We start from the raw sequence: 20,223 nt of genomic DNA, 5'->3' as shown, positions 1-20,223 counted from the left end.
GCTTCCCTTAAACACTGCCATTCCTGGCCAGAGTCATGTGCTCATAGACATCATTCTTCCATGCATCCATCCACCCATCATTGCATCCATCCTCTATGCATCCATCCATCATCCATCCATCCATCATTCCATCTGTCATCCATTCATCCATCATCCATCCATCAATCTTCTATCCATCATCCATCCATCATCCATTCATCCCTCCATTATCCCTCCATCATCCATCCCTCTATCATCCATCCATCCATCCATCCATCTCCATCATCCATCCCTCCATCATCCATCCCTCCATCATCCATCCCTCCATCATCCATTCATCCCTCCATTATCCCTCCATCATCCATCCATCCATCCCTCCATCATCCATCCCTCCATCATCTATCCATCCATCCATCCATCCATCCATCCATCCATCCATCATCCATCCCTCCATCATCCATCCATCCCTCCATCCCTCCATCATCCATTCATCCATCAATCATCTATCCATCATCCATTCATCCCTCCATCATCCATTCATCCCTCCATCCCTCCATCATCCATTCATCATCCATCCATCCACCCATCCCACTGCCCACACCCATTCATGCATAGCTGCTCACACATTCATCTACCCACCCACCCATGCATCCTCCTGTCCATCCACCCACCCACCTCACTATCAACTTGTACCCAGCCATGCCTTCCTTCCCTACTTTCTCCCTTTTTTCTCCCTTCCTCCCTCTTTCTCCCTTCCAGCATTCATGCATTTATTTTCAATGTGATCACTAGATGCCTCCTATAATCCAGGAGCTGTTTTAGAATCAAGGCACACAGGGTTAATGAGTAGACAAGATCCTTGCTCCTACATTGCTCACATTCTATTTGGGAAGGACAGAGACTGAACAAGTAAACAAACATGTGCACATGATAATTTTAGATGCTGCTGAAGGTGAAGAAGAGAATAAGTTTGGGGTATGTGACAGAGAGGCTGGGAAAGGCTAATTTCAGTGACATTTGAGTTGACTAATAAGTGGGGCCCAGACATTTGAAAGGTATTCTACGGAGAGGGAAGAACACGTAAAAAACCCTGCGGTCAGAATGAGTCTGTGGGTCCGAGGGAGTCTGGCCCAGAACTGAGAGAGCAAAGGGAGAGACCTGGGCAACTGGCAGGCCTGGATCATGTGGGACCTAGAGGGCAAGACCTCAAGCAGGCGAAGGCACTGGTTCGAGGTCTCATGGGAAGCTGCAGTCCATCTGCTCAGAACCCGTGTCTGTGCTTCAGTTGATGTGTCCAAGCCCAGAGAACACCTGGGCAGGGGCCTGGTGAGGTAGCCAGGTCTGCAACCTAAAGGTCTGGCTTATTCCAAGTGCTCAGGGGAGCAGGTGAGGGGACGGGCATGCCTTTCCAGCTCTTCTGGCTGCTATGTGGAAAACTGACTCATAGGGGTGGGTCGGGGACCCGCAAGATGTCTTTTAGGGTACACAGGTGTTAGCTTAGACCAAGGTGGCATCAGAGTAGATCCAACCTGCTCAGGTTACTTTTGGGGGACACTGAAACCCAGAGCCTGCCTGGAGCCATTGATTTGTTGGGTTCTATGGGTGAACCCTGGGATTCCATAACTCCCTTCCCAATAGCTCGGGTTACCTGAATGCCCCTTCTGTCCTAAAGTCTCCCCTCTTTGGAGGGACTCATCTCAGTCTACCATTCCTCGCTATTCCCTGCTCTGACGAGGTAATGCTGGGTTGACTGCAGCTCCAGCTCTGCCAGTTTTGTGCTGTGTGGCACTGAGTAAGTGCCTTCCCCTCTCCGAGTCTTGGTTTCCAAAAGAGAAGAAGCAGAACTGGATGCTCCACTGAGGGAGGCCCCTCCCAGCGTGGGTGTGCTGATGGTCTTGCTTTGTCTGCCTCTCCAGGCCCCTGCCTGGGTGCATTCTGGGCTCGGACACACCAACTGCAGCACAGACACTGGTTCCAAACAGACTGGCTGCAGCTTCCCGTGAGGCCTCAAGTCAGTGCCTTCACCTCCTTTACCTTGGTTATGCTGTAAAACCTGAATGCTAACTCAGCCCTAAATTCAAGCTGTTGGAGAAGTCACCAGTCAGGGCATGTGCAGCGATGGCCAGGGAAGGGAAGGGACTGCCAGCCGGCTCTCCGTGGGGACAGCAGCACTTGGGGCCTGTCAGGAGCCCATGGGGAAGACCAACTGCCCACGAAGAAGTTAAGCCGGTGCTGACTTACCTCCAAGGCTTCGTAGTACATATCTTTAGCCTCCATATCTGTCTTGGCCGACATCAGCCAGGATTTGATCAAATATTCATAAAAACTGTCCCCGAGTCCTCCAATAGAGACGTGGTCTGTGAGGAGAAAGAGGACAGGGTGGTTGTCTCCCTGTGATGGGCCTGCTGGGGTCTGACAGCTTGCTGGCCGCTGGCCCAGGGGCCTCTGGTGGGCGGGCAGGCGGGGAGCGGGAGTTTCATCAGCAGCCTCCACACCCTCACAGGGAGGACCAGGGCAGTCTTGAGCTTGAATGCCCTGTGCCAGGGTGCCCGGCCACCTGGCACCATAAATCCCTCAGCTTCTGCAGGTTGAGGACAGCAGGGCTGCTGGTTATTAACAGTAAATGAGTTGCATTTCTTTAAAAAGATAATCTGGTGGCAGGGGGTTCAGAGATTTTTATTACCCAGTGACAAACATGGTAATTAATGCTGGGCAGGTTCATAAAAGGCCACAGAAAGGAGGAAGGAGAGGCTTAATTCAGTCGTCAGAGCCCAGAGTCGCCTGGAAAACGGAGTATAAATTTAGCAAATTGGGATAAATGGAGTTCAAAGAAGCAGGGGGAGGGAAAAATTGCATTTGAAGGCCCCTTCTCAGGCCTGTGTGGCCCCACGGGGCAGGGCCTCGGGCTGGGGCTGGATGAGGAGGGGTCTCTGCCCAGGGCAGTCCCGGGAGCAAGGGGTGGGCAGCTAGAGGGGCGCACAGAAGCCAGACACGGCAAATACTTCCTCACGTGCTTTAAAAATTAACAAGGAACACAAAGGCACTTAATAGATGTAACAAAGAGCAAACTTCAGCTCCCTGTTATGATTCATTTAGGAACAGAGACAGGGAGAGGGAGGTCAGAGGAGGAGGCAGGGTTGGGGCTGCCCTTCTGCAGAAAGGGGGGCCAGAAAGAGAGAAGGGGAGAGGGAAATGGCTGAGGAAAGGGAGCGAGAATCTGTCAATAGTTACCAGTTGTCAAGCTCTACTGTGGGCTGAAAGCCTGCCTCTGTTATTTATAACAATCTCCCCAAGTACCCCGGAAGGTGAACATGTCAATCCCACTTCCCAGATGGGAAAACTGAGTGAGCAAACAGCTCGTGCAGGGCCGTCGAGCTGGCTGAGTCCTCTCGTTGTGACGCTTCACACAACCAGGGATGAAAGCAAAGATGGACAGAGGAAGAAAGGGGGACAGAGGGGAACCAAGAATCAGGGGGGAGAGACAGATGGGGACCAGGAAAGGGGCCTGAGAGAAGACCATGTGGTAAGCTAGCACCCCCAGCTTCCCCCAGGCCCCTCCCTAAACAAATCCTGGCCCAGCAAAGGTTTGGGGAGAGAACCGGCTCTTGGAACAGACCAGAGTGTGAGCAGAGTCAGGGGGTCAGCGGGGGCTGGACCTGGCTGTGTGAAGAGGGAGGAAAGACCCCGCGTGCTTGGCCCCCCTCCTCCTGGGTGGAGGGCACAGCTTGGTTGAGTGCAAAGGGAGGGGCAGGGGTGTGCTGGACCTAGCACGTCTCTGGCATGTCCACGGCTGGTGCAGGGGTGGGAGGGGAGGGGATGTGCCCGCTCACGGTGGAGGGGGGAGGCTGGAGGGCAGACTGGGTCAGGCTCCATGGAGTGTTCTCCTACAGCTCAGAGCCCACAGAGGGGCCCTGGCACGCAGGCCTGCAGCTGGGCACTGTCACCTCTACACTCACGTCCTGCCCTGGCCAGGCTTTCCCGCTGTTCCCTCGGCCTTGCAGCCGAGTTCTCAGAAGGGCCTTCTTCCTCAGTGCTCTGCTAAGTTGGCTACAGCCTTGCCCCATAGGTGCCGCGGGGGAGAAGGTGAAACAGGCATGTGCAGCATCTCGCCAGCGCCCCTCCCCAGGGTCTTGTGCCTCCTTATTGGCACCTGGCGCTCCAGTGCTGAGCTCTAAGCGTGTGTGCGGCCTGCCCCACCCCCGCGTCGGGCTCTGTGCAGGGAGTGGCTGTGTATGATTTACATTTTATACCAGGACCTGCATGGCACCTAGAGACGCCCAGAACATCCTGAGTCAGCGAGAGGAAGGTTTGAGCCCTGAATACCAGGCCCTGAATTGGGAAGGGCCCTGAATACCAGGCCAGCTAGTCTGGACTTCATGTGACTGTAGAGTGTGTGTGTGCGTGGGGGGCATGGCCAGTCCTGTCGAGGGCGTCACTTGGCAGGTGTGTGCAGGAGGGGGACCCCAGGTCACCAGGAATTCCACGAGGGTTTGAGACATGACACCCTCCTGGGGAAAGTGTCGAGTCCCTCAGGAGCCTCAATTAAAGTGGGTGATTCTCATTTGAGGTCCCACTACTTTGTAGCATGTGTGCATGTATGTGCACGAGTGTGCGTGTGCATGTGCGTGTGTGTGTGTCCTCCCCACACCAGGGAGAAGGAGTAGGAGTCAGAAGAGGTGGATCTGCTGTTAACTCAGGTCGCGTCCCCCTCTGGGCCTCAGTCTCCTGCTCCATCAGCTGCAAGGAGGGAGCACATGTTGGTCCCATGGGCCCTAGAACAGCACTGGGTCCTGCTGCTTTCTGCCCCCTCAACATTCTCACCATCCTCATCCTGGCAGAGGGACGGCGGCCGACAGCCTGCGAACTGCCCGCGGGAAGTGAGCCTGGAGCTCCGAGAGGCTGCCAGCTGGGCTGCCAGCACTCGCTTTTCCATACCCACTGGGAGAATCTGGCCTCGCCATGTCCCTCCTATTGAGGAGAGTGGGACTCAGGCCGTGGACGCAGAGGACAAGCCACCCCAAGGGTTGGCAGCTCCCTGAGCTCTGGTGACTCTGCTTGGTCGCTCTCATCTGCACTTGGTGCCAGCCAGAGCCTGTGGACTTATCCTGGGTATGGGTCCCAGTGGCAGGAGGGTTCTGCCTCCCTCCTCTGGTGCCCTGAGCTCAGGCAAGAGCAAGGCCTAGGGGACTGGACTGCAGCCCAATTCACCCTCCTTTCTAAGCTGCAATTTCTGTGGTTGCAAATGGGTTAAACACAGAAAATAATGTGAAGACACAGCTTATGCCAGTTGGTAATGTTATCGTCCACTGGAAAAACACACAATCACCAAGAATCCCCGTGAAAAACAGAGAAAACCTGAGCTGACCCCAGGCCCCAAAGCCAGGGAGGAGGCGGGCAGGCGCCCAGACGAGCAGGGCTTTATAAACTTCCCTCCTCTCAGACTCATATTTTATTAATATGAAACAATTTTCCATATGTGACTGCCTCTGCCCAGACCTGCGACCGGTAAAGCCTGAGAAGAAAATTATGCTTCTCGGTGGGGGGCTCCCCTGTAATTTGCCAAGGGAGCTGCTCAGGCTGGGAAGCCACACCCCTCCCTTTCTTTATGGCTTTTGCTGCATTGTCCTGGAGCAGCAGGGCCAGCGGCAGAGCAGTCCATCTCCACCCCGTCAGGCCTGGCAATTAAAAGCAGGAACAGTCACTGCCGTCTCTTCCTGTGGTCATAATCTATAATTCAAGCCTTCATTTTCTCCCCACACTTTTGGATTTGGCTAAAAATACTTTGCATTTCTATAAGCGGTTTTTGCAGGTCACTTGGGAGTGAGATCAGTGCTGGGGAAAATTCCTGGGTGGAGTTCTCTGGGTCTCGTGGACGTGTGGCTCACGAGGCTGGGGGGTCGGAAGGACAAGCCTGTTTCTCGGCAGCATCCTGTTTCGGTGGGTGGGGGTGGGGGCTGTGAATGAGGGCTCACGGGTGACCATCAACCATCTGGTTGAGGACAAGCCTCTAAGTGAACAGCAGGCCATCCTGGGACTAGCCTTGTAGGTGTCAGACACCAGCAGGGGTATGTGATTTTTTTATACTGTGCACTAGGCTCTGCTTAAGATTGAAAAAATGCTGGAGGTGAGAACCAGTGCAAAGGGGCTGGGAGAGGAAACGAGACCTTTCCTGGAGCCAGTTTCCGTGTCAACGGTTCTATCCAGGGAGGCCTTGGTGGGCCTGAGGGGGATGAGGGCTGCAGCCAGGATGGCGGCTGGAGGGGCCGTGGGGGCAGCCCGGGCAGGGCTTCACTGGATGGCGGCTGCCAGCAGACGCCACGGCGACTTCATCATGAAAACCCCCCGCAGTCCCTGGCTGGCGGCAGCCTCCAGGAGCACCAAGCGGAGCCTGCATGTGGCTCTGCTGAAGGTCACTCGCCGCTGGCTGAGTGCAGGGAGGGCTGGGAGGCTGGCAGGGCGCCTCTGTACTCACGCTGCATCCAGTTCCCGCTCACAGGGCTGAGGAAGTTGGGGTAGAGGCCGAATGGCTTGTCGATCTTCCTGAGGACCTTTCGGATGTTCCTGACCTGACAAGAGATGGACACCAGGGGCACTTTAGTTTCCTGAAGAAGCCTGCTCCCCGCCCACGGAGGATGGGGGAGAACATTCCAGAGCGGCGGGAAGGGCGACGGCATTGCCACCAGCAGGTTCCAGCCGGAGGCGGGAGGTGGCTGTGCCCCTGTGCACACCGCAGGGCTGGCATCTCACCACCTCTGCCCCGCCCACCCTCACCTCACCCCTTCCTTGCTGCATGTCATTTTGAGGGTGGGTCTTTTTAGGAGGGGGGTTCATACACGTATCACCAGGTGTCAGGTGAAACTGCCCTTTTAATAGACGAGAGATGGAATACTGGCAATTTCATATGGTTCAACCTAGCGTGTTTTATCGGATCCTATAGGAACATTCCAGAGGCGAGGCCTGGGCTCCGCAGACTCCCGCCCTAACAGGCATCTCAAGAGACTAGTAACAACAACTACTATTGCTGCATAGCTATTGACATCTCTCAGTTCCTCCAAGCCAAACCAGTGACGTACGGTGTCTCTAATTCTCCTAACATTTTACAGGGATTATTTCAGATCGACAGAAGAGAAGCCTACATCTCAGAGAGGTTTGGTGACCTGCCCGTGGTCATCCAGTGGGTAAGCGGCAGGGCCAGGACTGGAGTCAGGACTGTGCGACTTCATGCTGCAGCCCCGAAGGCCAACACGGATCACATCAGTGGGGACCGGGAGCTGTGAATAGCAGAGGCCGCCCCAGGCTGCAGCCAGAAGCAGCTGGATTTGCAATCCTTGGGGCTTCAGGGTATGAGAAGCGGATTTAGGAAGTTTTTACCCATCAGGGTCTGTTCTCCGTCAGTACACAAAATCCTCCCACGACTGAATCCCGGGGCAAGAAAGGCCCTCAGGGACGGTGCTGTATCAAGCTCAGAGATTTATCTGCCCTGCGAGGAGCGGAGAGCGCCTTTTAGCTGCAGACCTTCTTTCAGGGACAGCACTTCGCTTTGCCACATCAGATTTCATATCCATTTATGTTAACGGAGTCCATTATGGGGGACAGGAATGTGCTTGTACCTGAGTTATTCTCTGCTGTCCTGGTGGTGAGCAGTGAAGCAGGCTAAATTAGCTCCCCTGCAGGGTGCGGGAGCTTCTGGAATTTGGGCCAATTTGTTGACTGCCAATAATCGCCTCTGCGGGAGGCATGATTGGGGCATGAAAATAGCTGGAGAATGTAAATGTAGAGAGAGACAGAGAGACGGATGGACTCCAGAGAAACGTCTGAAGCCTGCTGCTCACTCTGGCCTTGCAGGAGCCCTGGGTTTCAGACCAGAAGTCATGTGTCACTGACCTGCCGAATGGCCCAGGACCAGGACCAGTGCTTGCCTCTCTAGATCTTAGTTTCTGCCTGTAAAATGGGAGTAACAGAAAGACCGACCTCTGAGGTTTGTTGAGAGTGCATCCAGCACTTAGTAGTTGCTCAGGCGTTAGGAGTCAGCATCTCCAGACTACCCAGGAGCCTAAAGTGAACTCTGTCCAGTGAGACAAAGGCAGTTTTACCTGGCCATCCTGAGCCAGCCAGTCTTCTAGAGAAGTTTGTCTCAAGAGCAATGGAGTCGGGAGGCTGGGGTGGGGGTGGGGGAGAGCTTCCAAGGTTGGGGAGGCAGGCAGAGCCCCCTCAGTATAAGGCAGCAGCTTTGGAAGGCCTGCTGGGCAGGCTGCTAAGGGCGGCAGCGAGCCTCGGGCCACTAGAGTGATCAGGGAGTGCAAGCTCTTCCTGAGCTTCTTTAGAACATGGGGTGGATCCCCACACTGAGGAGGCAGTGGTCCTCAGCTGGGCAGCAAAAAAGCACATGCTTATTAAAAATGTAGGTTCCTGGGCTCGGGTGATATGCAGAAATCTGTGCCAGGTGATGCTTCGAGGCCGCGGACTGACCTGAGACGGGGAGCCACTGGGAATCCATGATCTCCACTCTAACAGCCAACATTCTTGGGGAGAGTTTGGGGAGGGGGGAGGGAAGGCTTCAGGAGTGGGGACCTCAAAGGGTCCTTCCAGAGGTCTTGGAGGGCAGGCCTGCATCTCCTGAGGCTGGCTGGGGAAGGGGTGATGGCTGGTGGGGCCTGAGTGTCTCAGGCTTCGACCTGTGGAGACACTTCTGGACACGGGGCTCCTGGGCCTGTATCATGGAGGAGCCACTCCTGCTGAGAGTCTCCACGGACAGCTGTCGGGATGGATGGTGGCCTTGATGCCATCACTCCTACCCTGTGGCCTTAGCCAGCCCAGTAACAGCCAGGGGAACAGACGAGAGCCTCTGCCGGTGAGTGAACTAGCTCTGCCAGCACTGACAGCAAGAGCCAAGGGACATCTGGAAAGGAAAGGCAGGCAGATCTCCCACAGATAAGTGAAATGCCTCCGGAAAGGGGACTTGGGCACCGAGTAGCCAACTCCTGCCTCTCGAGCTGGGCCCCAGATCTCAGCTGCCCTTTCTCAGGACCTCACACGTGTGGTGCCACGAGCTGACGTGACCTGGCGGGGTCATCCCTGCGGCAGCCCTGCCTCCTTGCCTGCCTCTGTTGACTCTCAATTACCCCTGGCATGCACCTTTCCTGCCACCTGGCAAAGGGTACAAGTTGCACCCACAAGTGACTATTTGCTCTACCAGCAGGGGTTCCAAGCCTCCTGGGTCGCCACCCACCCTCCTGCTGGTCTCGCTGTGTGCAAACCCTCCTGTGGGGAGAAGAGGGAGCAGGTGAGACTTGCCTTTTCAGCGAAGATCTGGTTGCCAGAGAGTTCAGTGAGGTGTAAGAACTCCAAGTGCAGGGACCCAAACTCCGCCAGGATGCTGCTGCTCCCCGCCATGGCCCAGCCCCAGCTCCTGTTGGAGCCGCTGAAAAGACAGAACAACCTCCTTACTCCTGCTGCAGGGCCGCTCCCCTGCCAGGAGTAACAGCCACCATGTTGTGCGTGTGGGAGCTGCTACTACGTTCCAGGCGTGTATGAGGGCTCACCCTAGAACTTTTGCTCACCCCTCTGGGGGTCAGTAAGATCAGAGCCCCCTTCTGCTGATGGGATCAGAGGTCAGTGAGAGGCGGCGACTGGCTGCAGGTCACTGGCCCCTGTCTGACTTGCAGCATTCTTTGTTTCGATCACCAAGCACCTCCTGTACAGCTGCGAGCCCCGAACTGGCCCGTGTGCTGTGCTGAATTTAAGGGTGGGATTGATCATGCTGTCAGGCCCACAAAGGCCCCCACAGAATCTATTTCTTCCCTCTGGCTGAGGATCACCCAGGCGCTCACAATCGATGGTCCTGCATGTGGAGGTGAACCCAAGCTGGGGGGGGTCTCCACTAGGACAGGTGGAAAGCAGGTACCCCACTTGGCCCTTCCCCTTGCCCCACACCCTTCCCCTTGCCCCACACCGCCAGTGATGCCCAAGGACACACAATGACCCCCCCACCTGGAATTTCACGGACCTACCGCTGATGGGCAGGCAGCCCTGGTCTGACCACACCCCGGAGCTGCGGGACCCTGGGTAGCCTGAGGTTAGGAATAAGAGCAGCCAAGGTCTCCTCACCTGCTAACTCATGAACACAATAGAGGAAGTCAAGTTCGGGACACCAGCAGGTCTGCCAGCAACCACTTCCATGTACTGGGTGTTTCTTACTATGTGCAGAAGCAGGTTAATCCTGCCATGCGCCCATTTTACAAGGCAGGAAACAAGGCCCAGGGCAGTGACAACACCCCATCACCCCCCCAAGATCACACAGGGAGAGGACCTGCTGGGATTCCAAGCTGGTCTGCTGCCAGGGCTTGTCCTAGCCACGTGCAGCCTGCCTCTTTGCATTACACAATAATAGCAAGGACACCGCCTTTCTAGTGCTTCCCTTGAAATCTCCCTGGGGTGTGTAGCCGGGAGGCACGGGTTCAAGCTTGTCAGCTGAGAGGCTGTGGGCAAACCACGTCCTTTTTGTGCACCTTAGTTCCTGTATCCATCAAACGGGGTAAGGATGTAATGTCCCAGCCTCTAGAATGGGGGGTCCCTTGGGCAAGCTGCTTCCTCTCCCTGTGCCTCAGTCACCTTGTATGTAGCAAGATGGCTTTTAGGATAACCAGGGGGACAGGGGTCAACCTCCCCCTGCAGGGAGGTTACAGGGGCTGGGGTGGGGCCAGAGTAAGGAGAGGTGAACGTCCCCCCACCCCCAACCACAGGGGCTCTGTGGTGCGGTAGCATGGGGCAAGCTGTGGGCACTGGCCCTGCGGGGTGTCTGGGGCGCCCCTCTGCTTCCTTGCTCAGATAACGCTGGTTCTCAGGGAACCAGTCTTTGTCCTACTGTCTCCCAGGGACAAGACATAGGATGGCAGGCACGGGGGAGAGGCCACAGTTGGCCACCTGCAGGCCATAGCTTTTTCCGGGGTCGGGCTTGGTCTTCCCCAAAGCTGCCCTTCTCCTCTCAAACTCCATTCTTGGGCCTGACTGTGGTTTCTGGGAAAGACTCATCACTCTCCTAGTTTCCAGAAGCAGTTGGAGGACTCGAGTTCTGGGGTCTTTGAGGGCAGAGCGCATCAATAAACAGAGAGATGAGCACTGGCCGTTTCTTCCTGTCTCCACTTCCTTGGGAATCACCTACGTTGGGGCAGGGGGCTGGGGAGAGGGGCGGCCGGAGGGGAAACTTAGCTCCTGGATGAGAAATAAAACAGCTCTGTTTGCTGAGCCGCTCCAGTACACTGGGCACTGGGGCAAACTGTTTGAATCATTATTTTATTTAAAGGATCATTAATCCCAATATGCAAAGGAGGAAAGTGAGGATGAGGGAGTGAAGCGAGTTGTTGCTTCACCCAACCTGGAAGGGGTGAGAGCTGCATGCTCAGAGGGCACTTTCCTAAGGGGTCTCCCACCAGCCCCAGCCACCCCTCCTGCATCCAGAGGGGAGGGGAGCTGCCCCTCTCTGTCTCCTCCCCCTAGGCCAGGAGAGACTTCTCTCCAGCTTGTGATCCCAGTGGGAGCCAACAGTACCCACCAAGGGCTTCCTGAATAATTGATGCTTTCTGCCCTCACAGGGAAATTCAAAGGGAAAAAGCCACCAGTCACCCCACTGTCTTTTGTTCTTGTTCTCTCTACATGAACCACTCCTGTCGCTCCTCTAATGCTCACCCTCCCAGGTGGGTATCCCACGGGGGAGCTGCCCTGGCAGCCGGGGAGCCAGTCCTGGACAGAGGTGGGTGGCTGGCTAGGCGCCTTCCTGCCCTCCTCCTGGCTCCAGTGCTGGCTTCCCTGGCTGGGGGACCCCTGGCAGGTTGGTTAATTTTTTTAAAAAGATTTATTTTTTTATGCATACAAGAACTGGGGTACAGGCCAGAGGTGCAGGGAGGGGAGCGGTGAGAGGATTCACTAGAGACAGAGTGGGGAGTAGAACAGGCACATCTACTGAAATACACTGCTGAGAGTAGGAGCGGGCGAGACTGGAGAGGTCTGCTGCACCATGTGGGTATCTCCCTGGCTGGGATCAAACTCAGGCTGCAGTGGCTGGCAATAGCTTGAGAGCACTGAGACTTTAACCCCTGCAGCACCAGGGAGGCCCAGGTTGGTTAATTTTTCTAGACCTCAGTTTCCTCATCCATTAAATGATATTACCCACAGCTGATGAAATTACTGTGAGGTATAAATTATACATGTAATTACTATCATTTTTATCACTGTGTAATTATGCACATGTAAATTATATATCTTTGTTAGAGTTACTAAGTTCCTCCTATGTGCCAGGCAGCTGTGATATCTTATTTTACTGTCACAAACAATGTCAGGTAGATACTATGACCCTTATTTCACAGCTCAGAATACACAAGTTCAGAAAGGAGGAGACACTTTTCCAAGGTCACACAGAAAGTGATAAGAGTTGTAGACCTGAATCCAGATCCCGGGTCCCTTGGGCCCCAAATACATCTGCTCTGGTAGCATCCAGAGACCACAGACCCGCAATGAACAGGCTAATGGAAACTGCCTTCCACTCCCTTCCAGCCTTTTAAGGCTGCAATGGCCCAGCAGCTTTGTGCTTTTCTCTGGGCTTGAGGGGCTGCTCCACAGTGTCCCTCCCTGGTGAGGCAGGAGCTTCTATGTGCGTGTGTACCTAAATGTATACTCCTGTGTATGCAGTAATCATTAGCTGTAGAGTCAGACAAACCTGGATTCTAATTCTTACTTTACTTTGCTGCTGTGTGACCTTGGGTAACTTACTTCACCTCTCTGAGCCTCACTGGTAGAATGCGGTTCATGAGGTTGAAAAGAGAGAACAGTGTCATGCTCCCATTGTGCCAGGCACACAGCAAAGGGTCAGTAAGTGTTAGCAGTGATTAAGACATGTGTATGGGTGTGTGGCAGGGATGTGGTCTATAATCCCACACCTGTGTATTGGAGCAGAGCTGTGACGAGGCTGGTCTGTGGGGCTGAGCCTTTGTGCTTGAATGGCAGCATCAGGGTGCATGTGATGGATTCAAGGGCTGAGGTCGCTGGCCATTGCCACTGTCCCAGGGTCCCTGCGGGTCACAGGTCACTGCTCCCCCTGCCTCTGCCTCTCCTCACAGTCTCTGCCTGCACAGACACATCTCCCATCAGGGAGAGGGAGCAGCCTTCACTCCCTTGAAGGTCCTGGGGCACAGCCTGGCTCTCTGCTCTCCCTGCTGGGCTCATGGTCGCCCTTCCCCTCACAACTGCCCACAGTGAGCTCTGCCTGGAGCAGCGGGGCAGAGCGGCCTGACTCCTCCCACCAGGAGGTGCTCTCCAAACAGTGAATTCAGTACTCCCCGGGCCCATGCATCCCTGACATTCTCCCCTGGTGGAACAGGGAGGCATTTTTAGCAATAGATTCTCTTACCCAGAAAATGAAAGGAAATATGCATATGCATACATATGTATACAGCTCTGGCAGCATGCACCAGCCTAAAAATAAACGTGCTTTCTTAACCAGAAATGCCAGTCTATGTGGGATCGAGTCTGGGCTCTGAGGGACACAGGTAAGCCAGGTGATCAGCTCGTGGCTTGCGGGGATTGGGCAGCCAGTGCCAGGCAGAGAGGAGCAGGGACACCTGGCTAAGGTCTGGTCTCAGGCCCTGGATGGTGCGGTCTGGGAAGCTGGACCTGGGAGAGGGAGCCAGAAAGACAGCGTGTTCGTGTCTGCTCTGTGGAAGTTGGGCGTGCGTCTCTAGGACCAGCATTTAGAAGGAATCTGAGCAGAAAGCGGAGGGCCCAGCTCTTAGGAGCAGCTCCAGCACTGAGCACAGCGTTCCAGCGGCCTGAGATTTCAGTGCGCTCACAACCCAGGCATGCTTTGTGAGCACAGACGACACTGTCGCAATGTCAGGGAGGATTGTCTGGCCATCTTTTCTTCCTTGCCAGGCCCAAAAAGGGGTGGAGAAGCAAGAGAGGCTGACATAAGGACAGCGGGAGAGCTGTGGGCCCTGCCTCCCCATCTCCAGCATCTTCCTTCCCTCCCAGGCAGTGACTGAGGCTACTGTAGATTGAGAGCCCCAAAAAAAGTCACCACTTCAGGAGACAGCTAGGGGTTGCAGGAGGGCCCGAGGGAGCGCTGGATGCCTGAGGACAGGGCCACATCCCCAGGGGTCATGTTCGGGCAGCAGGGCTGCCGGCTGAAGGGGTGGTTAAGCCTCCGTCAGTAACAAACAGGTTTAAGCCTCAGCCCAAAACCTTGGGCAAGTCACTTCATCTCTCGGTCTTTTTGAGAACACAGGGGATCATATAAGCGTCTGTGGACCTAGGATGGCTGTGAGGAGGGTATCTGGTGAGGTAATGTCCGGGAACAGCACAGGCCAGGCCAGTGTGAAGCCCGCTCCATGGTAGGCAGAGCCATCATTATTACTCATCTTTCCTCCCGCACTCAGGGCTCAGCACGCTCATTTGTCAAAGGAGCAGAGACCTGGCTGTGATCTGCCCTCAAGGAGCCCCCGGCGGGTGGGGCACCAGAGGGAAGCAGACAGAGTGTCTGGAGGCCAGAAAGCCGAAGACTCTTCCACCTGGATGGGAAAGGTGGCATTTGAGCTGGACTTTGATGGCCCGGGAAGCTGGGGGACACAGCAACCAGGGCAAGAGGGGACAAGACAGTGGGGCCCATATGGGGTGTGCAGGAGCAAGATTCATGCTCCTTGGGGAGCTAAAGCTGGCTGGGTCAGTTCTCTTGGCTTTGACTTACCCCTTTTCTGCCCCCCAGCTCCCATGGGTCTCAGTTGCCATCTCTGGAAAATGAGTGGATATGAAGACATTCCCACCCCCAGGAGAGAGAGGCAGTCAGGCACGTGTGTGGGTGCAGGTAAGCACCCCAAGGACTTTAGAGCTGGATTAAACTGTCCCCTTCCCTGGCATGTCACCCAAAGTCCCTTCCACGCGGGCATTCTGGGACTGAGTGACTGCTCCAGACTCTGGTGCACGGGCTGAAATGAGCAGCAGAGGAGAAGAGGAGAAAGGATGGAAACCACCAGTGCAAACCCGGGTCTTAACACTTCTCCAAAGAAGATGTACAGACGCCAACAGGCACACGGACAAGTGCTCATCATCACTGTCATCAGGGCAATGCAAATCAAAACCGCAAAGCGATACCCCCGCACACCCATGAGCATGGCCCGTCTCCAAGACCATGAACAACACGTGCCGGCCAGATGTGGAGAAAGGCACAGCACTGGCAGGGATGGAGACGGGCCCAGCCCCTTTGGAAATCAGTTTGGAGGGTTCTCAAAATATTAAAAATGGATCTACAATATCATCCAGCAATTCCAACCCTAGGTTTCTACCTGGAGAAGACAAAAACACTCCTCTGGAGGGGTAACTGTACTATGTGCACTGCAGCCACGGTATGGACCACGGTATGGAAACAACCCATGTGTCCAAGGCCAGATGAGAGGATTGGGAAGATGTGGCCCCCACACACAATGGAATACTACGCAGTTATGAATGAAAAACGATGAACCCTTGTCATTGGTGACAACATGGATGGAACCGGAGGGGATTAAGCTAAGCCAGAGAAGACAGGAGGAGAAGGACAAATACCAGATGGTTTCACTCATATGTGGAATATAGAGAAACAAAACAAAGGTCAGACAAAAACAAACCGAAAATAAACCCTAGAAATCTGACTCTAAAATTGAGACTATTGGAGGGAGGGGGGAAGTGGGGGAACACAGAGTTGGGGGGGCCCAATGGACTATGGTGAAGGACTGTGGGTGCCCTGGTGGTGGGGTGGTGGTGACATTCATCTGAAGGGTGTGACCCTCTACCTTGCAATCATATACAGTGTTGCAAGCAGAAGTACTACCTCAATCTCACACACACACACATTTATAAACAACAACAAAGCCTAACAAATATTACCAGCAGTTTCTTTTCTATTGGAACCACATGATATTTTCAGTCTTATCTAACATTTTTAATATACTTCACCTTTTTTCTGCAATAAAAATAACTTTTATCAAGGGGGAAATTGAGTAAATGTTATCACAAATGGCGTTGGAAGCCACTTGTAACTGTGGCTGGTTACGTGAACGGGCACAGCCTTGACTCCAGTCAGAATCTCTGTGGCTCGATGCCCCCCAAAGCCCCTCTGGATTCTGACACTGGGTTCCTGAGACCTCACGTCCGGGGGGAATGAGAGTGGTGGTCGGCAGACTAGGGTACTGGGACTCCCTGGCTGCTCTGGGTGGCTGCTCGTGAGAAGAGGGTGCGCTATGCCTACGGGCTTCTGGCTGCGGGGCAGGCAGTTGGGGCGCCTGTGAGCCCATCTGTGTCATGGGGCCGTCATGGAGGAAGAGCTGCTTGTCCTAAGCCCTGAGGTCCAGGTCTGACAACAAACACCAGCTCAGGACAGTCCTTGTCAAAGGCCAAGGACTTTATTTATTGTTTATTCTGTGCCACTGACTGGCTGTGACTCCCAAGGTGGAAACTGTGCTCTCCCTGGGCCTCAGTTTCCACGTAGACGCAGGGAAACCAAATATGGGAAGCCAGAAGCGTCCTACCTTTTGAAGTTCACAACGCCTTTTGGGATCCCTGTGGGGGTGTTGAAGGCCGGCAGGAGTTTCTCTCCCAGCTTGATGGCCTTCACACGGAACACCTGTGAAGAAAGAGTCACGGGCACGTGAGTCTGGGGGATGAGGCCGCTGCAGGAGGCCGCTGTGGGATGAACCTACTAACCCAGCACAGCCCGGTGCGAGGAGGTCGGGGGGACACTACACTACTTAGGCTCTGAGGTCAGACAGGCCTGGGTGTGGACAGCTTCCTCCAAGGCCCTGTGGCCTTAGGTGAGGCACCTCCCTCTGTGCCCCAGTTTCCTTGTTTGCCTTCCTCAGCAGGATGCTGAGAGGAATGAACATCTAAAGCGTTAGCAGTTACAACAGATCAGGCTGTGATGCAGGCTCAACGGCTGTAATCACCATTAGGGTGACCGCTTGGAAGAGACGTTTGAGCCACGGGTCACCATTGGTCAGAGACTGCCCACACGACCAGGAGGTCACAGTGGGGTGTACAGGACACACGTCTGGACCTGGGGTAAAGCGTACCGGCCCGGGAGGCCAGAACCAATCCTGCCCCCACAACTTGGCTCCTCTGCAGTGGCCGCTGCTCCCTCTGGGGGAGTCCACCATGTGTAAGCCTCTCCCTCTGTGACATTCTGATTCTGCCCACTGTTCCAGTTTTACAGACAAGATGAATGGAGAAGGTGCATGGCTTATCCAAAACCACCACAGACAGCAAGGGAGCCCTGAGGACCCCCCAGCCGCGGGACCCCTGGCCGGCTCTGAAACCCGCAGCTGTTCTGATTAATTCAAAAGGACTCGTGACCTTCTGACTCAGCAGTTTCCCTCCCAGGAATTTATTCTAAGGAAATAAATAATCAAGGATGTTGTAAAGATTTAGCGCTATGGCTATTTATTTCAGCATTGATTTGAACAGTGGGAAAATGGAAGTCCTCTAAATCTCAGACAATAGGGAGGTGGTTAAGGAAGGGACGGCTGATCCACGCAGCAGAAACCATGCAGCCACGGAGGTGATGCTGTCAGCGAATGCTGAATAGTAAAGAAGGGGCTTATAGTCCACCAGGAGAAAGATGTTTCCCAACAGTGCACTTCAGCATTGTAGGGATCAGAGGTGCAGGGTACCGGAGGGAAGGGTGGGGGGGAAATACCTTCGAGAGGCTCCTGGGAGGGGCAGGCTCGTGTAGGACTTTTACTTTCTTTCAGCTCATTTCTATTTTCGGTGCTCTTTTTATAATAAAAGCAAAACCACAACAAACATCATTTATGTTTTACGAGATGAGAGGAAAGGCCCTAAGCAGGGGCTCCTGGTGAGACAAAACTCCGTCCCTCTCACTTCGGGAGCTCAAAGGTGACCCAGTTTGCTGACCTCCTGTGTTTCTTTGCAAAACAGTCTTCTTGTGGTCTCTCCTCTCCCCAAGGCGGCTCCCACCCCAGCCTGTGGGGAGGCGTTTTCCGATACTAACAACCTTGGCGGGGCTGGAGGGAGGCGGCTAACCAGACAGGGCCCTGGCAGTGATGGGGGACAGGAGATGCTGCTCTCTGGGGCCAGACGGTGGGTCTCAGAAATGGGCACAGGGTCAACCATATCAGAATCTCTGGGGGTCCTGTCTGGATTCCAGATCCAGAACCTCAAATGAACCCAGACGCCAGGTTTAGTGACAACAAAGAGCTCTCATTTGACAAAGAGAGTGTCCCTGACCCCTGGGGAGGCCGAGCACACAGGCTCAAGGGCACCCACGGGAACCTGAACCACTGCTGCAGCTCCAGGCACCTGTCTGGCTGCCCTGAGGACTCCGGGCTCTCTCTGCAGCAAGCATGTCTTCTCCTTTGGAAGGCCACTGCCTGCACTGCAGGGTCTCTCTATGCGGGGACGTGAGTGTGGACAGCACACGAGTCTTCCTTATCGTCTTGAAGTGAGTGGGTGTGCCAGTGTCTGTGCAACAGCCTGTGGGGACAGTATGGCGTGTCTCCCAGAAGCATTTTACCAAGGTTGTGGCGCTTTCCAGCACAGAAAGACACGGCCTCAGAGAGCCATGGTGAGCGGAGGGTGATGACCCAGTGGTTCCAGAACAGCAGTGAGAGAAACCAGCAAGAACTACATTCTGTAGAGGGGAAAGGGCTGGGGGCAGGAGCCCAGGTTCAGATCTGTCCCCTTAGGCTCTGTGAGCCTTCCTGTCTGCTCACAGGGTTCTATAAGTCAAGCAAGAGGATGCAAATAAGTGAATGTCCTCTCTAAACGGCGAAGTGCTGGACAAACGTCCCCGGCACAGCTGGGATTATGCCTGTTTTCTCATGGAAGTGGGGTCTCAGCCCGGTTGATCTACCGGCAGGAAATTACCCTCCTGTAAGTTCCCTCTGAGGCAAAGAGAGGCGCAGCCCAGGAAGCGGGGCCCCCTCTAACACTCATTCCAGATACCTGCTGGACAGACCCACTCAGCAGGCTCCCGCTGTGTGAGATGGAGGCCTCCGTCCAGGGTGGCTGAGCCCTGGGGCAACCCCAGCCATAGGTCAGGCGACTCCCCACCCCTGCAAGTCACTTCTAATTCTTGGCTCCCTTGGGTGCAGGTTGGTGGAGATGGGTGCCGTGGGAGTGTCTCACAAGACTGCACGCAGCATGCGGTGGTGCGGGGCAGAGACAGGTCAGGAAGGCCTGCCTGGGATCTCGGGGTCTGAGCCCCTTGGCCTCTCCTCGAGTCCTTTAGAAGATTGCAAAGTCACAGGTGCTCCTAGCCCTGTCCCACTGTCTGGCCTGTGTCCTGGACTCAATGACACCCTTCAAGGTGAGAGGGACCAACATCAGGCCCAAGGAGTCACTAGCTTTTCCCGGGGTCGCTGGCCCCCAAGCTGACCCCTGTGGGTGCCGACAGGACCCCTCCATCCTCCACCCCAGCACCCATGCCCACCCCCCACACCTGGAGGGCAGGCTGGGCAGTGCCCCTGACGAGTATGCCTACGTCATTTCCTGTCCTAAGCTTTTCAAATGAAATTCGGGTTTCAGGTGTTCAAAGCCTAGGGCTCACATCTACAATTTTTGGGGGCAAATTGATACGAGGAAGAATCTCTGAGGAGGAGATCATGCTTGGTAGAGAGATAAAGCATGGGCCTCCACCTGCAAACCTCAGCTCAGCCCTGCTGCCTGCACTGGCGGGACTGGAAACGACTCAGACAAAAGCAGCGCAGGTGAGGAGGGCTTTTCTTCAGCCGGCTGCCTCGCCCCTGCGGCTCCGCCCCTGGCCAGGGGGACACCAGTTTATCTCTGGGTGGACCGGGTGGTTGTGTCAAGCTTCTCGGCCCTCTGGGTAACATGACTGAGCGATGATGACCTGGGCACTTGGTCAGCCTCAACACAGACCCCGGGGCTATGTCTTTAGGGGAGCTTTTGGGGAATGAAGAAGCCTCTCCTTTCCACAGAGCTCTGCCATTCTTAAGGTTCTCTTGCAGCGCAGAGAATTATGGGCTTTGGAGCATGCCAGCCTGGAGCCAGCCCTTACCCTCCTGCCCCATTCCACCAGAGCTCTGGGCCCCAGCGGTGTCAGGACCATCCCCACGGTGGGGAGGAAAGGAGGCTCAGAACTCGCTTCTCTGATGGCCTCTGGAAGCCAGCGCAGCTCACCTGGGGCCAAGGCCTCAACCCACAGCCTGTCACCCCGGGTGAGGGCAAGAGGGTGGATGAGCCAAGGCC

General features: G+C 55.0%; 1 protein-coding gene across 1 annotated transcript in view; it reads right to left on the bottom strand.

Annotated features, from left to right (window-relative positions):
• MAN1C1 (mannosidase alpha class 1C member 1) overlaps positions 1 to 20,223 on the bottom strand; it is a gene marked incomplete at both ends in the record, with an annotated part of 119,484 nt that overhangs the window by 8,840 nt on the left and 90,421 nt on the right. Inside the window, 4 exons of the mRNA XM_084242728.1 lie at positions 2,221 to 2,336; positions 6,452 to 6,545; positions 9,274 to 9,400; positions 16,527 to 16,621. Coding sequence (XP_084098854.1) covers positions 2,221 to 2,336; positions 6,452 to 6,545; positions 9,274 to 9,400; positions 16,527 to 16,621 — 432 coding nt within the window. The remainder of the gene's footprint in view (positions 1 to 2,220; positions 2,337 to 6,451; positions 6,546 to 9,273; positions 9,401 to 16,526; positions 16,622 to 20,223) is intronic.

Source organism: Talpa europaea (genome assembly GCF_964194135.1).
Source record: "Talpa europaea genome assembly, chromosome: 9".
Lineage (NCBI taxonomy): Eukaryota > Metazoa > Chordata > Mammalia > Eulipotyphla > Talpidae > Talpa > Talpa europaea.
Note: the sequence above shows the minus strand (reverse complement) of the source record. Positions and strands in the feature narration are given on the sequence as shown.